Consider the following 17,687-nt stretch of genomic DNA (forward strand, 5'->3'; position numbering starts at 1 on the left):
GCACAGATATACCAAGCAGGCAAAGCAGTCATACACATTAAAGTAAAATATAACAAAATTTTTAAAAAGAAAGAAATAGGACTGGAAGGATTGGAGAGATGGCTCAATGGCTGGAAGTACTTGCTTTCAGAGGACTCAAGGTCATTCCCAGCACCCACATCCAGCAGTTTACAACTGCTTGTAACTCCAGCTCCAAGAGATGTGATGCCATGTCTCCTGGCCTTTGCAGGCACAGATACTAACACACACACATGCCCGCAAACACACACACACACTCTTGCACAAGCACATAAAATTTATAAATTAAAAAAATAAAAGAGGGTTGGAGGGACAGCTCAGTCTGTAAAGTGCTTATTACATAAACATGAGGACTTGAATCTGATCCTCAGCATCTAAGTATAAAGCGAGGCTTGGTGCCACAGCTTGAATCCCACTGCTACGGAAGAAGAGATGGGTGGATCCCTGGGTCATCCAGTCTAGGATCATGAGTAAACCCCTGGTTCCAATGAAAGTCTGATTCAAAACAAAAAGATGAATGGCTACTGAGTACTAACACCTAAGGATGACCTCTGACCTCAGATACACTCTCCCCTCTACACACACACACACACACACACGTGAGGTGTGATAGCAAAAACCTAAAATCCTAGAACTCAGGAATAAGTTTAAGGTCTCTGTCAGCTACAGTGATTTCAAAGGCAGCCCACCTACATGAAACCCTATTTCAAAAAACAAAAACAAACAAACAAACAAAAAACTTAACTAAAATTCTTAAAATGCTACTTAGGAAATGTATCTTTTTCTTTCCCTTTCTTTTTGAGATAGAGTCTCACATAGCCCTGGCTGGCCTGGAATCTCACAGAGCTCCACCTGCTTCAGCTGGGATTAAAAGCATACACCAACACACTCAGGATTCATTAGGAAAATAAATGTGAAGTAGACTTCTTTTTGACCACTAAGCCTGATAAACAGAATAAAATTCAATGAAATAATGCTCTAAGAATACCTCTGGTCATACCTGTTGGTATCTGGATACTGGGTACATCAGCTTCACATCGAGTTTGGGATTATACTGAGCAAGAGATTCATGGTGATAGTGGTTAATGAGCTCCACCACAGAATTAAATGTCAGAGGGTCAGAGAAGCCATATTTACCATCCCGATGATAGATCTTTATTAGTTTATTATTTCCTCCTTTCCTGTGAACAACAAAACAATAACTGTAGTATTTTCCCCAAAATTCTATTAAAACACTAATTTCATATGAAGATATAAAAACTTAGTTCATATCGAATAAATGTATGCTAATAAGACCAGAGAGGATTAAACAGCATATATAATGTGTTTAACAATATGTATTATTTTATATTATTTTCTTACCTATTTTTTCCTTTTGTTTTGTTTTGTTTTGGGAGCAAGGTCTCGATGTGTAGCCATGGCTGTCTTAGGACTTGCTTTGTGGATCAGACTTGTCTTGAATAGTAGAGATCCCCTGTCTATGTCTCCAAGTAAAAGGCCATCACATCTGACCACTTTTTCTTTCTTTCTTCCTTTTTCTTTCTTTCGTTTTTTTTCTTCTATTTCTTTTGTCCATAAAATACCTTAGCTATTAAAAATCGAGGTATCTGGGATGGGTGCAGTGGTGCACCCCTTTAATCCCAGGCAGAGGCAGGAGAATCTCTGTGAGTTTGAGGCTACCCTGGTCTACACAGTGAGTTCCAGAACAGCAAGGAACACATAGAGAGACCCTGTCTCAAAAATCGAACAAAACAAACAACAAAAAAAACCCAAATGTATACAATATTCAGTATAAACAAATTTAGCCCAAAATGTTACTTAAAATAACTAAAATGTCGGTAAATTATTTCTTTTGTGAGTGTTTTTTTTTAATTTTTTCATGAGGAACACAGGCAATCTCTTTAAGACCTCTCTATCTTTAAGCAGAAGGAAAAGCCATCTCTATATAAAGGGAATCATAAACGTTTATCTCAGTATTACCAATACATTCAAGGTTTTACTACAGATATAATTTGATGCTTAAGTACCTCAGACCACCTTTATTTACCTAGTCAAATCCAAAAAATAAGTAAAGGATCATTTATAAGACCAAGTGTGGGTAGCTCATGCCTATAATCCTAGCACTTTGAAGAAGGATCACAAGTGTGAGGCTACTATGTCTGAGTTACAAGGCAAGACCCTGCCCCAGAAAAGAAAATCAAAGAGAAGAAAAGAAATGGGGGGGGGGGGGGAAATAAGAAAGAAAAAAAAGAATTTATAATTAAAATTAAAATAGCAATGTTTTGTAAGTCCCACAAAGCATAATCTAAACCCACATCAAGTGGATTCATTATATAACAGCAAGCAAAATGCTATATCCAATTTTTCTAATAGCACCATGAAATGGGGGAGGGGTATATATGCCTTGTGTTGTGCATTTATTATACATGATGAATAATCCACTGGGACTTGGAAAGACCAAACAAGATACATCTGAATTTATAGACTGGTTGAAATTCAAACTACACAAGGCTCAGGTCAGTATTTAGATGGATGATTAACTAACTATTCCTACAAAACACATTTTAGAAGCACCATCTAATAGTACGTGATTAGTATAAGTGTACACACACACACATTTTTACAATAAATCCAAGATGTTCTCTCTTAAAATTCATTAAATTAATGTGCTGAGTATCTACAGAGGGCATGGAGTCTTTGTACTCACAGAAAAGCACTAGGAAAACCAGTAATGTTACACACAGAGAATTCTCCTCAACTGCAGAGGTATATACCTATTTTCCACCCCAAGGGCTGGGAATGCACATAGTTAATAACCTTGTGAGGGGTTTGAATAAGAACAGTTCCTTCCCACAGGCTCACAGATTTGAATGCTTGGTCATCAAGGAGTAGCACTTTTTAAAAGGATTCAGAGGTATGGCCTTGTTGGAGAATGTTGTCATTGGAGATGGGCTTTGAGGTTTAAGAAATCCATGCCAAACACAAAGTCTCTCTTTTTTTGCTGCCTGTGGATCCAGACGTAGAACTCTCAGCTACTTCTCCAACACCATTTCTGCCTGCATGCTGCCATGCTCCCTGAAATGATGATAATGGACTAAAACTCTGAACTTATAAGCAAGTCCCAATTAAATATTTCCTTTATAAGAGCTGCCATGATCATGGTGTCTCTTCAAAGCAATAGTATGCTGATGCCTTTTGCTACCTGTAGAGCTAGTCTTTTTTTTTTTTTTAAGACTTACTTATGTATATTAGTGCTTTGTCTTCATGTTCATCTGTACACCAGAAGAGAGCAACAGATTCTATTACAGATGTTTGTAAGCCACCATGTGGTGGCTGGGAATTAAACTAAGGACCTCTGGAAGAGCAGCCAGTGCTTTAAACTGCTGAGCCATCTCTCCAGCCCCCTGTAGGGCTAGATGTCACCTGAATACCCCAGACTATTATTTTTGTTTATCCCAGACTCTTATTCCCTAGATCTTGAACAGCTTCTCAGTCAAGAAAACCTATCATTATGAGAAATGTCACCTGTACTTTACAACAGCCTAGAGACCTTCTATGTTATCTTTGGGCAAGACAAATACTGACTCCCACAGGCTATTACATTTTCCTCAGTTATTCTCCCTGGACCTTTATTTTGAGCATTGTTTCTGAGTCAACAGAACCCATCTTTATGGAAGAGACCATATATAATTTTTGTTTTGTTTTGTTTTTGTTTTTGTTTTTGGGGACAAGGTTTCTCTATGAAGCCCTGGTTGTCCTGGACTGCTTTGTAGACCAGGCTGACCTTGAACTCACAGAGATCCACCTACCTCTGCCTCCCCAAGTGCTGGAATTACACATGTGCACCACCACTCCCTCCTGAGAGCATATGTACTTTGTAATTTGTGTTTCAATATAAACATGTCTTAAGCTTTGTTATACATGTAAGATTGAGTTAATTTTCATCAAGAAACTTTTTTTCCAAAATTGTGCTGTGCTTAAATATGGCTAAAATAAACTTCCCTGGGGTCACACATTACAAATTTGAAGGAGCACTGGCTAACTAAATTGTATTGAACTGGATTTCCTTCTTGCCTCACTTGGATTGTTACTCTGCCAGCCCTGCTGTTTGCAGACCCCTACAAACATCTACTATGTACCAAGAACGATACAAAGTGCTATGGGCACAATGACAAGCAAGCCAAATACACTCCATGTTCTCACAGAACTTAAAGGAGCATATGTGCATTTCAGAGGTCTGAGGTTGAGGGAGCCAGAGCATTATATTCTGATTTTTGGATTGGCTTTTTTGTTGTTTGGGTTGTTTTTGAGACAAAGTTTACAATGTAGCAAAGGCTGGTCTGAAACTTGCTATCTAGATCAAACAGGCCTCAAACTTGTGGCAATCGCCTTGCCTCAGGCTAAAAATAGAAAATTAGAGAAGGGCTATATAGACGGTTCATTAGGTAAGGGCCCTTGCCAGCAATCCTGACAACTTCAGCTCAATCCACAGAACCTACTTAGAAGGAAAAAGCTACCACACATAAGTTGCTCTCTGACCTCCAAAAACACTATGAAACACATGCAGACAGACAGACAGACACACACACAAAGTAAATAAAGTAAAAGTACAAATAAAAATAAAAACAACAAAGGCTAGTGAGTGGTGGTGCACACCTTTGATCCCAGCATGCAGGAAGCAGAAGGAGGCAAATCTTTGTGCATGCAAGGCCAAATTGTTCTATACAGAAAGTTCCAGGCCAGCCAGGGCTACATAAACAGCAAGGAGACCAGTGATTTGGGGACTGAATGGTCAAAAGAGAAAACAGTAAGTGGTGTAGGAGGAGACATACGATCATGAAACAGCTTGTAGACTATAGTAAGGCTTTAATTTTTTAAAGACTTACTATCTTTTAATTGTGTGTGTATGTGTGTGTGTGTGTGTGTGTGTGTGTGCGTATGCACCCACACTTTGAGGCATCTGATGAAGCTACAGGCTTCAGATCCTCTGGATCTAAAGCTACAAGTGGTTGTGAGCTGCTGGAAAGAGAGGTACTGGGAACTGAAATGGGTCCTCTGCCCCATTTCAGGGAGCCCACCATCACCTGTAACTACAGCTCCAGATCAGTTGCCTTTTCTGCATCCACAGGCACTTCCACTCAAATGCACTTCCCCACACAAAAACACATAATTAAAAATAAATCAGCATTTCAAAAGTTTCCAAAATAAGATTATCAACAGATCCAAGAAGCATTGGGTTTGGCAAAGTAAGACCTTGAATGAAATTCTAAATGGTTTCAGCTAATTATAAGTACAAGACTCCAACTAAAATGAATTAAAGATAAGGCCAAGTTTGGCGGCACATATCTTTGATAACCGCAAAGATTTGAGTTTGAGGTCAACCTGGTCTACACAGTTTGAGGCCTGCCAGGCTACATAGGGAGACCCAGTTTTTTTTAAATTTGTTTGCTTTAAAAGGAGGAGGAGGGGAGATGAAAAAAAGACAGGATAATTATTTGGAGAAGGGGAGGATGGGGTTATACTAGGGACTGAACCTAAGGTTTCATTCATACAAAGCAAGTGCTCTACACTGAGCTGCAGTCCTAAAACTTAGACAAGATAATTTGCAGAGTAACGGACAGCAGCAGGTTAGAGGGATGGATAAAAGCCATTCCACAAACAGAGATGTAGCCACAAACCAAAGCCACCATTCACCAGACTAGGAGATAGGCAAAGCACTCAGCTGATAGCTATGGCAAAAAAAAAAAAAAGTATGAGAAAGTTTTCTTTTTTTTTTTTTCCTTTCGTTTTTGTTTTTCACAGCAGGGTTTCTCTGTATAACCGTGGCTGTCCTGGACTCTGTAGACCAGGCTGGCCTTGAACTCAGAGAGATCCACCTGCCTCTGCCTCCCAGAGTACTAGGATTATAGGCGTGCACCACTGTGCCTGCTCACTCCTTCCTTCTTAATACATCATTCTCCAACGATCCTGATGATGTTATTCTTTGCTTTTACTCTCTCAAACTATTCCTCTTCTCTCTGTTTCCTGGCTATATACTTATTCTCTTAAAAAATTGGCTCAGCTTTTACAGTTATCATTTTATACACTCTTCTGTTGAAGCTTTGTTGACTCTACACATATAGTACCTAGCTCTTTTTTCTGGTGCTAGATAGTCTCATAAGCATTAAACCCCTATCTCTAGATATATCTTAAGATATATATTTTTCCTGAAAGTTCTAGAGAGCTAACATCAATACTAATCTCAAAAAAGATTGCAGTGAAAGGGCTGAAGAAATGGCTCAGAGGCTCTTGCTGGCCAGTGGCAGCACATGCCTTCAGTTATAGTATTTGGGAGGCAGGCAGATCTCTGAGTTCAAGGCCAGCCTGGTCTACCCAAGAAATAATATGAGAGAACCCCTATCTCAGGGAAAAAAAAAAAAAAAAAAAAGGAACTTTCTATCGATGCTCTTCAAGAGGACCTGATTTCAGTTCCCAGCATCCACACTGGGAGGCTTCAGGGGATTTGATGCTCTCTTCTGCCCTCCTCAGGCACCCACACACAGGTTACATACACAGACATACACATAAATAAAAATAAACATCTGACTCAACCTTCCTATTTCTGTAAATGGCACATACAGTCTTAAGTCTAGCAATTTCAAACCAATATCACTTTCAACTTCTACCAATTCTGTTATCAAGCTCTTTTTAGTCTTAATTCTCCATAACCTTTTATCTTAAGTCCTTTCCAAAGATAGATCCACTATGTTAGGACTATGTGTAACCATGACTGAATCATGTCATTTCTCTACATATAATCCTTTACCAATCTTTTTGCACCTGTAAATAAAATTCAAATTCCTTCTCATGGACCATTAAGTTTCTGGAAAGCTTGTTAAGATTCTAATTTCAACTTCATCACTTATTCTGCTTGACAATGTAAGTCAACCACAAAAAGGTCTTTGCATTCATCAGAGCCATTTAATTTCTTCCAAATTGCTGTTGTTTGTTGTTATTGTTGTTCTCTCCCCTGGGGACACCTTCCTGGCTGGTGATTTCTCATCCTTCAGCTTTTAGAGGTCACTGCCTCAGAATCACTTCTGAAATTCCTCATTCCCACATTCCCCAGTGCATCAAGCTCTCTTATGCAGTAATTCATAGGCTATGAAGTGATCTCATTTCTTTTCTAATGTGCTTATTTTGTCATCCATTCTTCACTCCCTTTCTCTCACCAAGAATAAAAACACTAGAATGGAGAGGCCATCCTATACTGTCATTTTCTTTGCCTGGAAGAATACTGAACACAGTTAGTACTCAATAAATGTTAAATGGTTGAGCAATAAATCCTAAATTCAATCATGACTTCCTCTCCCTTTGTAAAAGCTTCCTAAGTATATATCTTTATTTCTTTAGTTGTTTTGTTGTTTTAAGACAGGGCCTCATATGGCCCTGGTTAGCCTCATTATATAGCCAGGTATGACCTTGAATTTAGGATCCTCTTGGTATCCTGCCAAGTTAAAGGGACGTATCAGCACACCTGATCCTAAGAATCAAACTCAGGGTCTCTCAGATGTTAGCAAATAAGCACTCATAAACTGAGCCAAACACCCCCGCCAATTTCTTCTTTTTGTTTTAAGATTGATTTATTATTTATACAGCACACCAGAAGAGGGCACCAGATCTCACTATAGATGGTTGCTAGGAATTGAACTCAGGACTTTTGGAAGAACAGCCAGTGTTCTTAATTTCTGAGCCATCTCTCCAGCCCCTCTCCTTTCTTTTAAAATTTATTCTGATCATAACTTCTCTCCACCCACCTACAATATTAAATATATACTCCAAATTTTAGAATTCAAGGCTCTCAAAGCTCCCAAACCTTCTACCCCTAATACTTCCTTTTAACAAACTTTACACAGCCAGAATCTGAGCCAAATGGAACTATATCTCACAAAAATGGCTTCAGTTTCTCAATTCTGGCTTTTCTTGCTCCTAGTGTTACCTTTTACAATTCATATCCCTGTCTCTACATATAAATTATCATTTCTTACATGAAAGTCAACTTTCATTATTCCCCTTTCTTTTTTTCAGCCCCACATATTTTCTTTGAAGCCCTATTATTTTTAACTCTTGTTCAATACAGCTTTCTTACTTCTTTTGCCTTTCCCCGCCTAAGTGATCCTGTAGGCAGAGCTTGCTTTCTTTGGTCATTTTGGCAGCACTGAGGCGGCACCTAGGGCCCTCGTTCACGTTAGCAAGCACTCCACCACTAAGCTGTACGCCCACCCTGCTTTAGTGTTTTCAGTGAGTTTGGGTGTTTGCCTGAGTGTGCATCTGTGCACAATGGGCTTCTCTGGTACCCATGCAGGCCAGAAGAGGACATCAGATACACTAGAACTACAGGTACAGATGGTTGGTTGTAAGCTGCCTTGTGGGTGATGAGTAATAAACCTGGGCCCTCTAGAACAGCCAGTGCTCTTGACTACTGAGCCATCTTTCCAGCCTCTCTGCCCTTCACTTCTTGTTTTGTGATAGTCTCAGTAAGTAACCCAGGTAAGCTTAAATTTATAATCCTCCTGCCTTTGCCTCCCAGGTGGAAGTTACAGCAAACAAAAGTTTTTAACTTGTTAGATGCCATATGTAATTAAATATCACTGAGATTAGCTGTTTATTTAACTGAATTAAGTCCATCATTTGACTGCCTAGCATAACCAATGAAGGGACAGCTCAAATGTCATTTCCTCTGAGAAACTTCTCTGTCCTTCTTTCATTTAGTCTATCCTCTATTCAAATATTTACTGAAAACCAACTATTTGCCAAATCTTTTCTAGATGGATGAAAACCTTAAAGCAAATGTACAAACAAATCACACTCTAGAATCTAGGCTCAAATGGAATTGTGTAAGTGTAATACAATTTTTTCTTGTTTATTTTTCTTGCTAGTATCTATCAAATAATGAATGGATAACTAAAATATACACATACAACAGAATATTATCCAGCCTTAAAGGAAATAAATTTTAATCCATGCTGTAACATATATGAACCTTAAAGATGTTAAACTTAATAATGATAAGCAAAGTGGGTACAGTGGCACATGCCTGTAATCCCAGCACTCTGGGAGGCAGAGGTAGGTGAATCTCTGTAAGTTTGAGGCCAGCCTGGTCTACAAAGCAAGTCCAGGACAGCCAAGGCTACACAGAGAAACTCTTATCTCAAAAAACTAAACAAAAAACAAAACAAAAAAAAGGATCAACAAGACAGAAGGATAAATACTATATGATTCTATTTATATGAGGCATCTAGAATAATAAAATTCAGAGATAGAAAGTAGAACAATAGTTACAAGAGTTAAAAAGAAGGAGCTTGGCATAGTAGAGGACATGTTTAGTCCAAGTACTTGGGAGGCAGAGCAAGCAGACCTCCGAGTTTGAAGCCAGCCTGGTCTACAGAGCAAGTTCCAGGACAGAGTTGCATATATAAGAGACCTTGTCTCAAAAACAAAAACAAACAAAGAGGAAAAAAGGGGAAACTGAAATAACTAATGAAACAATTAGGGCATGTTTGTTTCTCCAACTCCACTATTACTCACTTGGATTATAAACTCAAGGTAAATCCATGTCTTAAGGATATCAATATTCTTGATCCTAAATATTTTCTTTATCCCAATGAAAACATAATCTTCTAAATTTTACTACTGTTCAACAATAAAAGGTACTATATCTCTGAAAGAAGACCACAGAGCCCTTTTTTGAGTAATGTTATTCAAGGAATTTCTACATCTGGAGAAATCCATAGAAGCTAAGAAATACTGATGATTCCTTTAATTTTCTAAAACTATTTCATTAGTATATGTGTATGAGTGTTTTGCTTGCATATATGTATGTGTACCTCAAAGAGGACTGCTTCCCACCAAGGTCACAAGAGGATGTCAGATCCCCTAGGACTGGAGTAACAGACGGTTAGGAACTGCCTATGTAGGTGCTGGGAATTGAATACAGGTCCTCTGCAGCCAGTGCTTTTAACCACTGAGCTAACTCTCCAACCTAACTCTTTTGGTTGGTTGGTTTGGTTTGGTTTAGGTTTTTTGAGACAGGTTTTCTCTGTGTAGCCCTGGCTGTACTGGAACTCCCTCTGTAAACCAGACTAGCCTTGAACTCACAGAGATACAGCCTCCTGAGTGCTGGGATTAAAGGCATGTGCCACCACACCCAGCATTCCTTATCCCTTTTAGCATCAAATCCTAAAGGTGGTCCTAGACTAGGAAGCAATGTTTGCCTTTGTTCCTGAAGAATACTGCAACTTCAGCTAAGTTATATAACTGTGGAAAAGTATTCCATGTATTTATTTAGTCACTCTGTGTGTACATGCTACTGAGTCTATGTAGAGGTTAGGGAACAACTTGTAGAAATCAGTTCCCTTCTTCTACCATGTGTGTCCAGTAAATCAAATAAATTGTCAGGCACGGCAGCAAGTACCTTTACCTGCTGAACCATCTTGCCAGCCCACAGGCATCTCTCTTTTGCATAATATAAATGTTAGTGGCAGGTGGGTATGACTAAGAATTTGGGGATAAAATAGCATTTCAGTAAGATTTAAAACATTTTCTAGAGCCTGGCATGGTGGCACATGCCTTTAATTGCAGCACTCAAGAGGCAGAGGCTGGTGAGTCTCTGAGTTCAAGGGCAGAGCTCCAGAACAGCCACGACTACACAGAGAAACCCTACGCTGGGGGGAAGGGAGGGTAGAGTGGGGGCGGGGAATTTAGGAGTCCAGTGAGATGGCTCAGTGAGTAAACGCATTTAGTGCACAGCCTGGTAACCTGGTTTACTTCACAGTACCCTGAAGGTGGAAAAAGAACTGACTGTACAAAGTTGCCCTCTGACCTCCACAGGTGTGAGGTAGTATGTGTGCACACACACACACACACACACACACACACCTCATACACACCTTTAATCCTTTAATTCCAGTACAGGAAGGCAGAGGCTAGTGGATCTCTTGAGGTCAAGGCCAGTTTGATCTAAATAATGAGTTCCAGGTTGGCCAAAGCTAAACAGTAAGACACTGCTTCAATACAGAAGAGCAAGCTGGGGGGTAGCAGTGTAGCGGCCCAGTCCTTGCCTAGTACAATAAAGCCTTTATAGTATGAGTGAGTGAATCACTAATATTACACAAAATAACAAAACTTTATTACAACTAGGTGATTTTAATATTTTATTTTTATTTTAAATTATACATGTGTGTTTACAGAGGTCAAAAGAGAGCACCAGATCTTCTGGAGCTGCCATTAGATGGTGAGCCAGCTCTCCAGCCTACAACTATGTAATGCTAATGCTTAAAGTTAAATGTTGGAATAGCCAATGAAGTTTTTTAACCTGTTTTAATATATGTCCCTTCCTTATAAATATATCATCTCTCTGTCATTTACAAAATACTAACATGTCTACGCGGGAGGTAAAACACAGGCCAGAACTATCTTACTATCTACATATACTAATCTGTCAGAACTATGCTGAGTTCTACTTCCTAAAGTCCACATTAGCAAAAAGTTCTTAGAGAATTAGGCTCATTAATAACCTTGAGCTATACCCATGAATTATACTTCATTAATGAAATAAAAGAACAGATAGATAATGTATTTATTCCCTAACATTCAGGAATTTTAGCCTTTTTATTTTATTGTTAGACGTATTTAAAATATAAAATTAAAATAGGTACCATTTTATGTTTCAATATTTTAGGTCCAGAAAAAGGATCTTAAAGTTAAAAATGTTAGAAAAACTAAAAATTATATATCTAAATTAAATAAAAATATAAAAAAATACTTAAGATTTAAATAAAATACAGAACTGTGCATGTACTCATACTAGGAAGGAACCAGTGAAAGGCAGAGTACTAACCTCAGGGTCAACGTGTAGTCCCCCTGCGCTTTTGTTGAGGCATCACGAACTAAGAAGGTGCCATCTGGCATGTCCCGTAATTTGTCATTTACCTCTTCCCTGAGAAGTAAAATTATAGGAAACATTTGAAAAAGAAAAAAAATTAAAACACTGGTTGTCTTCACATATTATTTATTATCAAGACATGATGAAAGGTTACAATACCCTCAAGTCTCCAGCGGTCACTCAGGTCCTCTCCATAGAAACAATTTCTGTTTTTATTGCTAGTATTATGTAATCTAGGGAAAGACTACTTGATGCTCAACTCCTCCAGATTCCAACTGTCTGTACAGATCGTGTTTCTAATGGGCTGTTGGGGCGTTCTTAGGCAGGTCTGAACATGAAGAGCTTCAAGAAACCCCCAGCTGCTTAGGAAGAAGGTCATTGTTTTAAGCAGCAGTGGCAGCTGATCCTGAACAGAGGGGAAATTTTACTGAAGTTCACAGCCTATCAATGCCATGCTTTCTAATTTGAATTAATATTAAAAACAAATTCCTTCTGTAGTTTAGGAATTTCAGAAACATTATTCAGTGGAATGTAGGACATAAAAGATCCTTGAATTATAGTAAAACACAATTTTAAAGTATAGCTTAAATGGCACTTAAATATTTTAACACTTATTGTATAATACTAAAAACTGGTCTACTGAATTTTAATATAAAATATATTAAGTCCTTCTCAAAAAGAAAACACAAAATTAACAAACGATCTAGCAATCCCACTTTTGGGTAAATATCCAAAATCATCAAAAGCAAGAATTCAAGCAGCGCCAGTCCTGGTGGTACACGCTTTTAATCCCAGCAGAGGCAGAGGCAGAGGCAGAAGCAGGCAGATCGTTATGAGTTTGAGGCCAGCCTGGTCTACAAAGCAAGTCCAAGACAGCCAAGGCTACACAGAGAAATGCTGTCCCGAAAAAAAATAAAGAACTCAAGCAGCTATTTACTTATAAATAATATAACAGCATCATTCACAACAGCACCAAAGATAAAATGAGTAAATAATATAAATGTCCACCAAATACCCATATTTAGATTAATAAACAAAATATGGTACTTACAAATATTGGAATATATTTAGTCTTAAAAAATGAAATTCTGACACATGAATGGATTATGAAGATATCTGAAATAAGTGAAAATCCAGATCAAATGTAGACTATTACACAATCCTACTATCTACAGTAGTTACAGACAGAAGATAGAAGCCTGGTTAGGAAGGAGACCTTCTGTTTTAACAGGTAAAGTTTCGGTTAGGAGGATGTAAATGTTCTGAAGACAGATGGTACTTATGTGGATAAGAATGTGAGTATACCTAATAACAATGCAATAATACACTTAAAATGGTAAGGGCAAAAAGGAATAAATGGAATGGGTACCATTTAGTAGAGGGGCAGACGACAGGTAAGAGAAAGAAAGGAGATATACTGAGGTGCTGCAGCGTCAAACTGGAGCCTGTTTTGACATAAACAGTTGGGGTTTAAGAAAATGAAATATAATAGGTGTGCACGGTGTTGCAAGCCTGGAAACTCGGGAGGCTGAGGCAGGGGAGTTAAGTCAAGGTTAGCAGGGTCTACAGAGCATGCTTCTAGCCAGACTGGACTGCACAGTGAGACTGTCTCAAACAACAAACCATTAGAGACCCATTAAACTTTAATGCGAAAAAAATATAAATAGATAAAATGTTCAAATTAAGAAAAAAAAATGTATGAGTATACATATATTCCCTCTGTGTTCCAAACTATCTAAATCCACATTTTACCCAAAAAGCAGATCTGTCCTTGATGTCTATTTCTGAGAATAAGCTATATAAAGAAATCACAAAAAGAAGTCATGAATTTGAAAGAGAGCATAGAGGTACATATGGAAGTTTGGAGGGAGGAGAGGGAAGGGGAAAACAATGTGATCTCAAAAACTAAATAATTATTTTAAAACTGCATCAAACTGGATAGAGTGCCACATGCCTTGAATTCCTGCACTCAGGGGGGCAAAGGCAGGCCAATTCTGTGAATTTGAGGCCAACCTGGTTTACACAGAGATTTCCAGGACAAGCAAGGCTACATAGAGAGACTCTTTCTCAAAAAACAAACAAACAAACAAACAAACAAACAAAAAAACTGCACCAAAATTAGCTAATGATGGGTATGAGGAAATTTACCTATAATCCCAGCACTAAAAGGGCTGAGGCAAGAGATCTAAAATTTGAACCAGTTCAAAGTCAACACTGATTACAAAGCAAGACCCTGCCTCAAAGGTTCTTGGGTTCCACCTCAACTGACACTTGTGCATGCAAAAATTTTAGAGCCACGGCCTTAGAGTGAAAAAGGTAAAGGAGCCAAGCCAGGTGGTGCAGGCCTATAAGTCCAGTTACTTGGAAGTCTAAGTGAGGAGGTTCCCAAATTCAAGGCCTGACTAGGTTACAAAGAGAAGAAAGGAAGGCCAGGCATGATGACACACAGGAGGCAGAGGGGGATCTCTGTTAGTTACATATTGAATTCAGGCCAACCAACACTGCAGAATGAGAGCCTATCTAAAAAAGAAAACAAACAAACAAAAGGTAAAGGAAATCCAAGTACCTAAAATAAGGGTCCTTTATTCTAAATCACATGTCACTATCTTAAATGTATAAGGATTATCTATTCAAAAGTTCATCCTTGACACATATGGAAAGTACAGTCACACTCATAAGCCAAAGTGTTCCCCGTTGTTTCACCGTGAAAATGAACGAAGCTTTTGTTTGAAAAGAATTTTTTACTATATATAGGTGTTTTGTCTGTATGTTTGTCTATGCACTGCATGCATGCAGGGCCTGTGGAGGCCAGACGAAGATACTGCATTCTCTGGACCTGGAGTTATAGATGGTTGTGAGCCTCCATGTGAGTGCTGGGAATCAAGCCCAAGTCCTCTCCAAAAACACTAAAGACTCTTTAATTTATTTCTTTATTGTGTATGTGTGTGTGTGTGAGAGAGAGAGAGAGAGAGAGAGAGAGAGCGTGTGTGTGTGTGTGTGTGTGTGTGTGTGTGCTGACATGCCACAATGTATGTGATGGTCAGGGGACAAGTTGTGAGGTCAGTTTTCCTCTTCTACCTTAAGGATCCAGTGGATTGAACTCAGGTAATCAGGCTTGGCCACAAGCAACTTTAAATCTCTGAGTCACCGTACCAGCCCCTAAACACACTTTTGGAGGGTTCACACACACAATTTTTAAAATGGTAATGATAACTAATAAAGCATTAAAATGTTTAACTACTAACTCATAATCAATTAAAAACACTGCATTTAATTATGGTAGCATTCTAGTTACCTGGAAATATCTCCCCAGTACCATTCCGCGTCTTGAAGAGAAATACAACTGTCCTTCATTCCATTTGTAACTGCTGAAGTCAATGGCTTAGGTGGCTTTGGTGGAAGAGCTAGAAGAAAAATTTGTTACTTTGTATATAAAAATTATTAATATTCTAATTTCCCCATCCAGAAATAGCTCCTTAACCAATATAAAATAAGATTCTAACAACTGCCAGTCAAATCAGCTATCATGTCAGGGTTAGCCAGGAGGGCATTTTTGAGGCATAAAGCTTTTGCCTCCTCAGAAAATACTTTTACTTCAGAAAAATTTTATATCTTCAAAACACAAGTAAAGCTTCAACCTGAGCAATTAATTCTAAAAGCTATTAAAGGACTAATACAACAGGAAGACTCTAGCTAATACTATTATATTGGATATTAGCAATACGTCACTGTATTGGATTTCAGGTATTCTTATTCTTCCTGAGATGGGGGTCTCACTGTGTAATCCTAACTGTCCTGGAATGCACTATATAGACTGGGGTGGCTTGCAGGTAAGGTGTGTGTTGAGCTAGTCTGGTGATCTAAAGTCCAAGTTGCCAGGGACCACATAAAGGTAAAGAGAACCATCTTTTGATTACTATAAAAATACTGTGACTTGCATATACACACACAATTGGAAAAAAAAAGATGTACACATAGCCAAAGCAAGCATATGAAAAGATGCTCAACATGTCAGTCATCAAGAAAATGCAAATCAAAATCAGAGAGACAGGGCAAGATTGTACATGTCTGTATTCCCCAACATTCAGGAGACTGAATAGGAATTTGAGGTCAGCCTGAGATACATACATATTTCCAGGCCAGTTTGAGGTATATAGTTTTTAAAAAACAGTCTCCAAAAACAAACAAAAATTTCATAATGAGCAAATGGTAGTGTCATATGCATTTAATCCCAGCACTCAGAGGCAGAGTCAAGTGGATCTCAAAGTTCAAGGCCAGCCTGGTCCACAGAGCAAGTTCCATAACAGCCAGAGCTACACAGAGAATCCCTGTCTTAAAAAACAAAACAGAAACAAAAATTCCATAGTGAGACACTATTTTATACCCATTAGAGTAATTATAATTCGAAGACAGAATAGCAAAAGAACAAACATGGAAGGAAGGCACTCCCCTATAATGAGTTTCTTAAAGAACAGCCCGACAGTCTTCTCAAAGAGCAAACAGTCACCTGATGGCTCAACAATTTTACATATTCAAGAAAAATGAAATATTATCTCTACAGAAAAACCTGTATATAATGTTCACAGATGAACTTGTAATAGCCAAAAAAAGTGGAAATAATAAGAGTTTATATCTGGAGTTGAGACAAGTTGTGATTTATATCTATATAATACACTGTTATTCAATAATAAAAGTAATGAAGTAGTGATACAGAGTAGAACATAGATGGGCTGAAAACACTATGATCAACATACAAGGCCAGTCATTACCACATATATCACTGTCAGGTGCAAAGAGAACTTCATTTCTCCAAACTCCAAAAGGCAGAAGGGACAAATGTGTCGCCCATTACCATACCAAAGTGCAGGCTGGCCTCCAGGCTCCATCAGTACCAAAACTACCTGTTATATACTTCAAGGTCTAGGCTGGCATCTTAGCTCTTCTCACCTCACCTCTACCCTAACGTCTCTCCAGCTAAGGAGCTTCCCTCCCTGAACTACTCATTCTCCTCATAACCCCTTTAACTCAGCTTTGCTCTCTTTCTTCTTTCTGATCCCCTCCTGTCTCTGTCTGTCTCCTTTCTCCCTTTTCTCCTCTCTTTGCTCTCCAACAATCCCCTGCCCCAACCTACTCCTGATTCTCTCATGGCCAGATCCAGTCTACTATTGTTCTCTCTGTGCTCTGGACTCTTCCAGATGCCTCCGGTTTCTCTCTCATATCTACAATAAAAACCTTCTACTTAACCATACATAAAACCATGTCATCATGTTGTCGGTCTATATAGCTGGTGCCAAGACACCCAGGAGGGGAATAAATAGACCCTTTCTAAGGGTCCCAGCCCCTCCTAAGTGAGCCATGGATCACTAGCTTCTGCCACTCTCCAAATTTTACAGTATGCCTCCTCAGCTTCTTCCCTCCAGCTGCTCTCTCAGGTACTCAAGACTTGCATGTGCCACTTATCATTTGCTCAGGTCACCTCAGAGTTGCCGTCTCTGTCAGCTCCTGGAGCCTTCTACTCTTGCCTCCTTGCTCAGCTCCCTCCATCTTTACAAAAGTCACTCTTGCTGGAGAGATGGCTCAGAGGTTAAGAGCACTGGCTGCTCTTCCAGAGGTCCTGAGTTCAATTCCCAGCAATCACATGGTGGCTCACAACCATCTGTAATGAGATATGGTGCACTCTTCTAGCATTCAGGTGTATGCAGGCAGATCATTGTATACATAATAAAATAAATAAATCTTTAAAAAG

The 17,687-nt window shown here is 38.8% G+C and overlaps 1 protein-coding gene across 2 annotated transcripts in view; it reads right to left on the reverse strand.

Moving 5' to 3' along the window:
• Pik3r3 (phosphoinositide-3-kinase regulatory subunit 3) overlaps positions 1-17,687 on the reverse strand; it is an 80,992-nt gene that overhangs the window by 30,559 nt on the left and 32,746 nt on the right. Inside the window, exons 3-5 of one of the 2 annotated variants that reach the window (XM_021660605.2) lie at positions 15,237-15,345; positions 11,897-11,995; positions 1,019-1,199 (exon numbers count right to left, since the gene is read on the reverse strand). In XM_021660605.2, coding sequence (XP_021516280.1) covers positions 1,019-1,199; positions 11,897-11,995; positions 15,237-15,345 — 389 coding nt within the window. Of the gene's footprint in view, positions 1-1,018; positions 1,200-1,380; positions 1,755-11,896; positions 11,996-15,236; positions 15,346-17,687 lie in introns of those variants that run through there. The other variant, XM_060379800.1, reaches the window with a different exon arrangement.

The sequence above is a fragment of the Meriones unguiculatus genome, chromosome 3 (assembly GCF_030254825.1).
Source record: "Meriones unguiculatus strain TT.TT164.6M chromosome 3, Bangor_MerUng_6.1, whole genome shotgun sequence".
NCBI lineage: Eukaryota > Metazoa > Chordata > Mammalia > Rodentia > Muridae > Meriones > Meriones unguiculatus.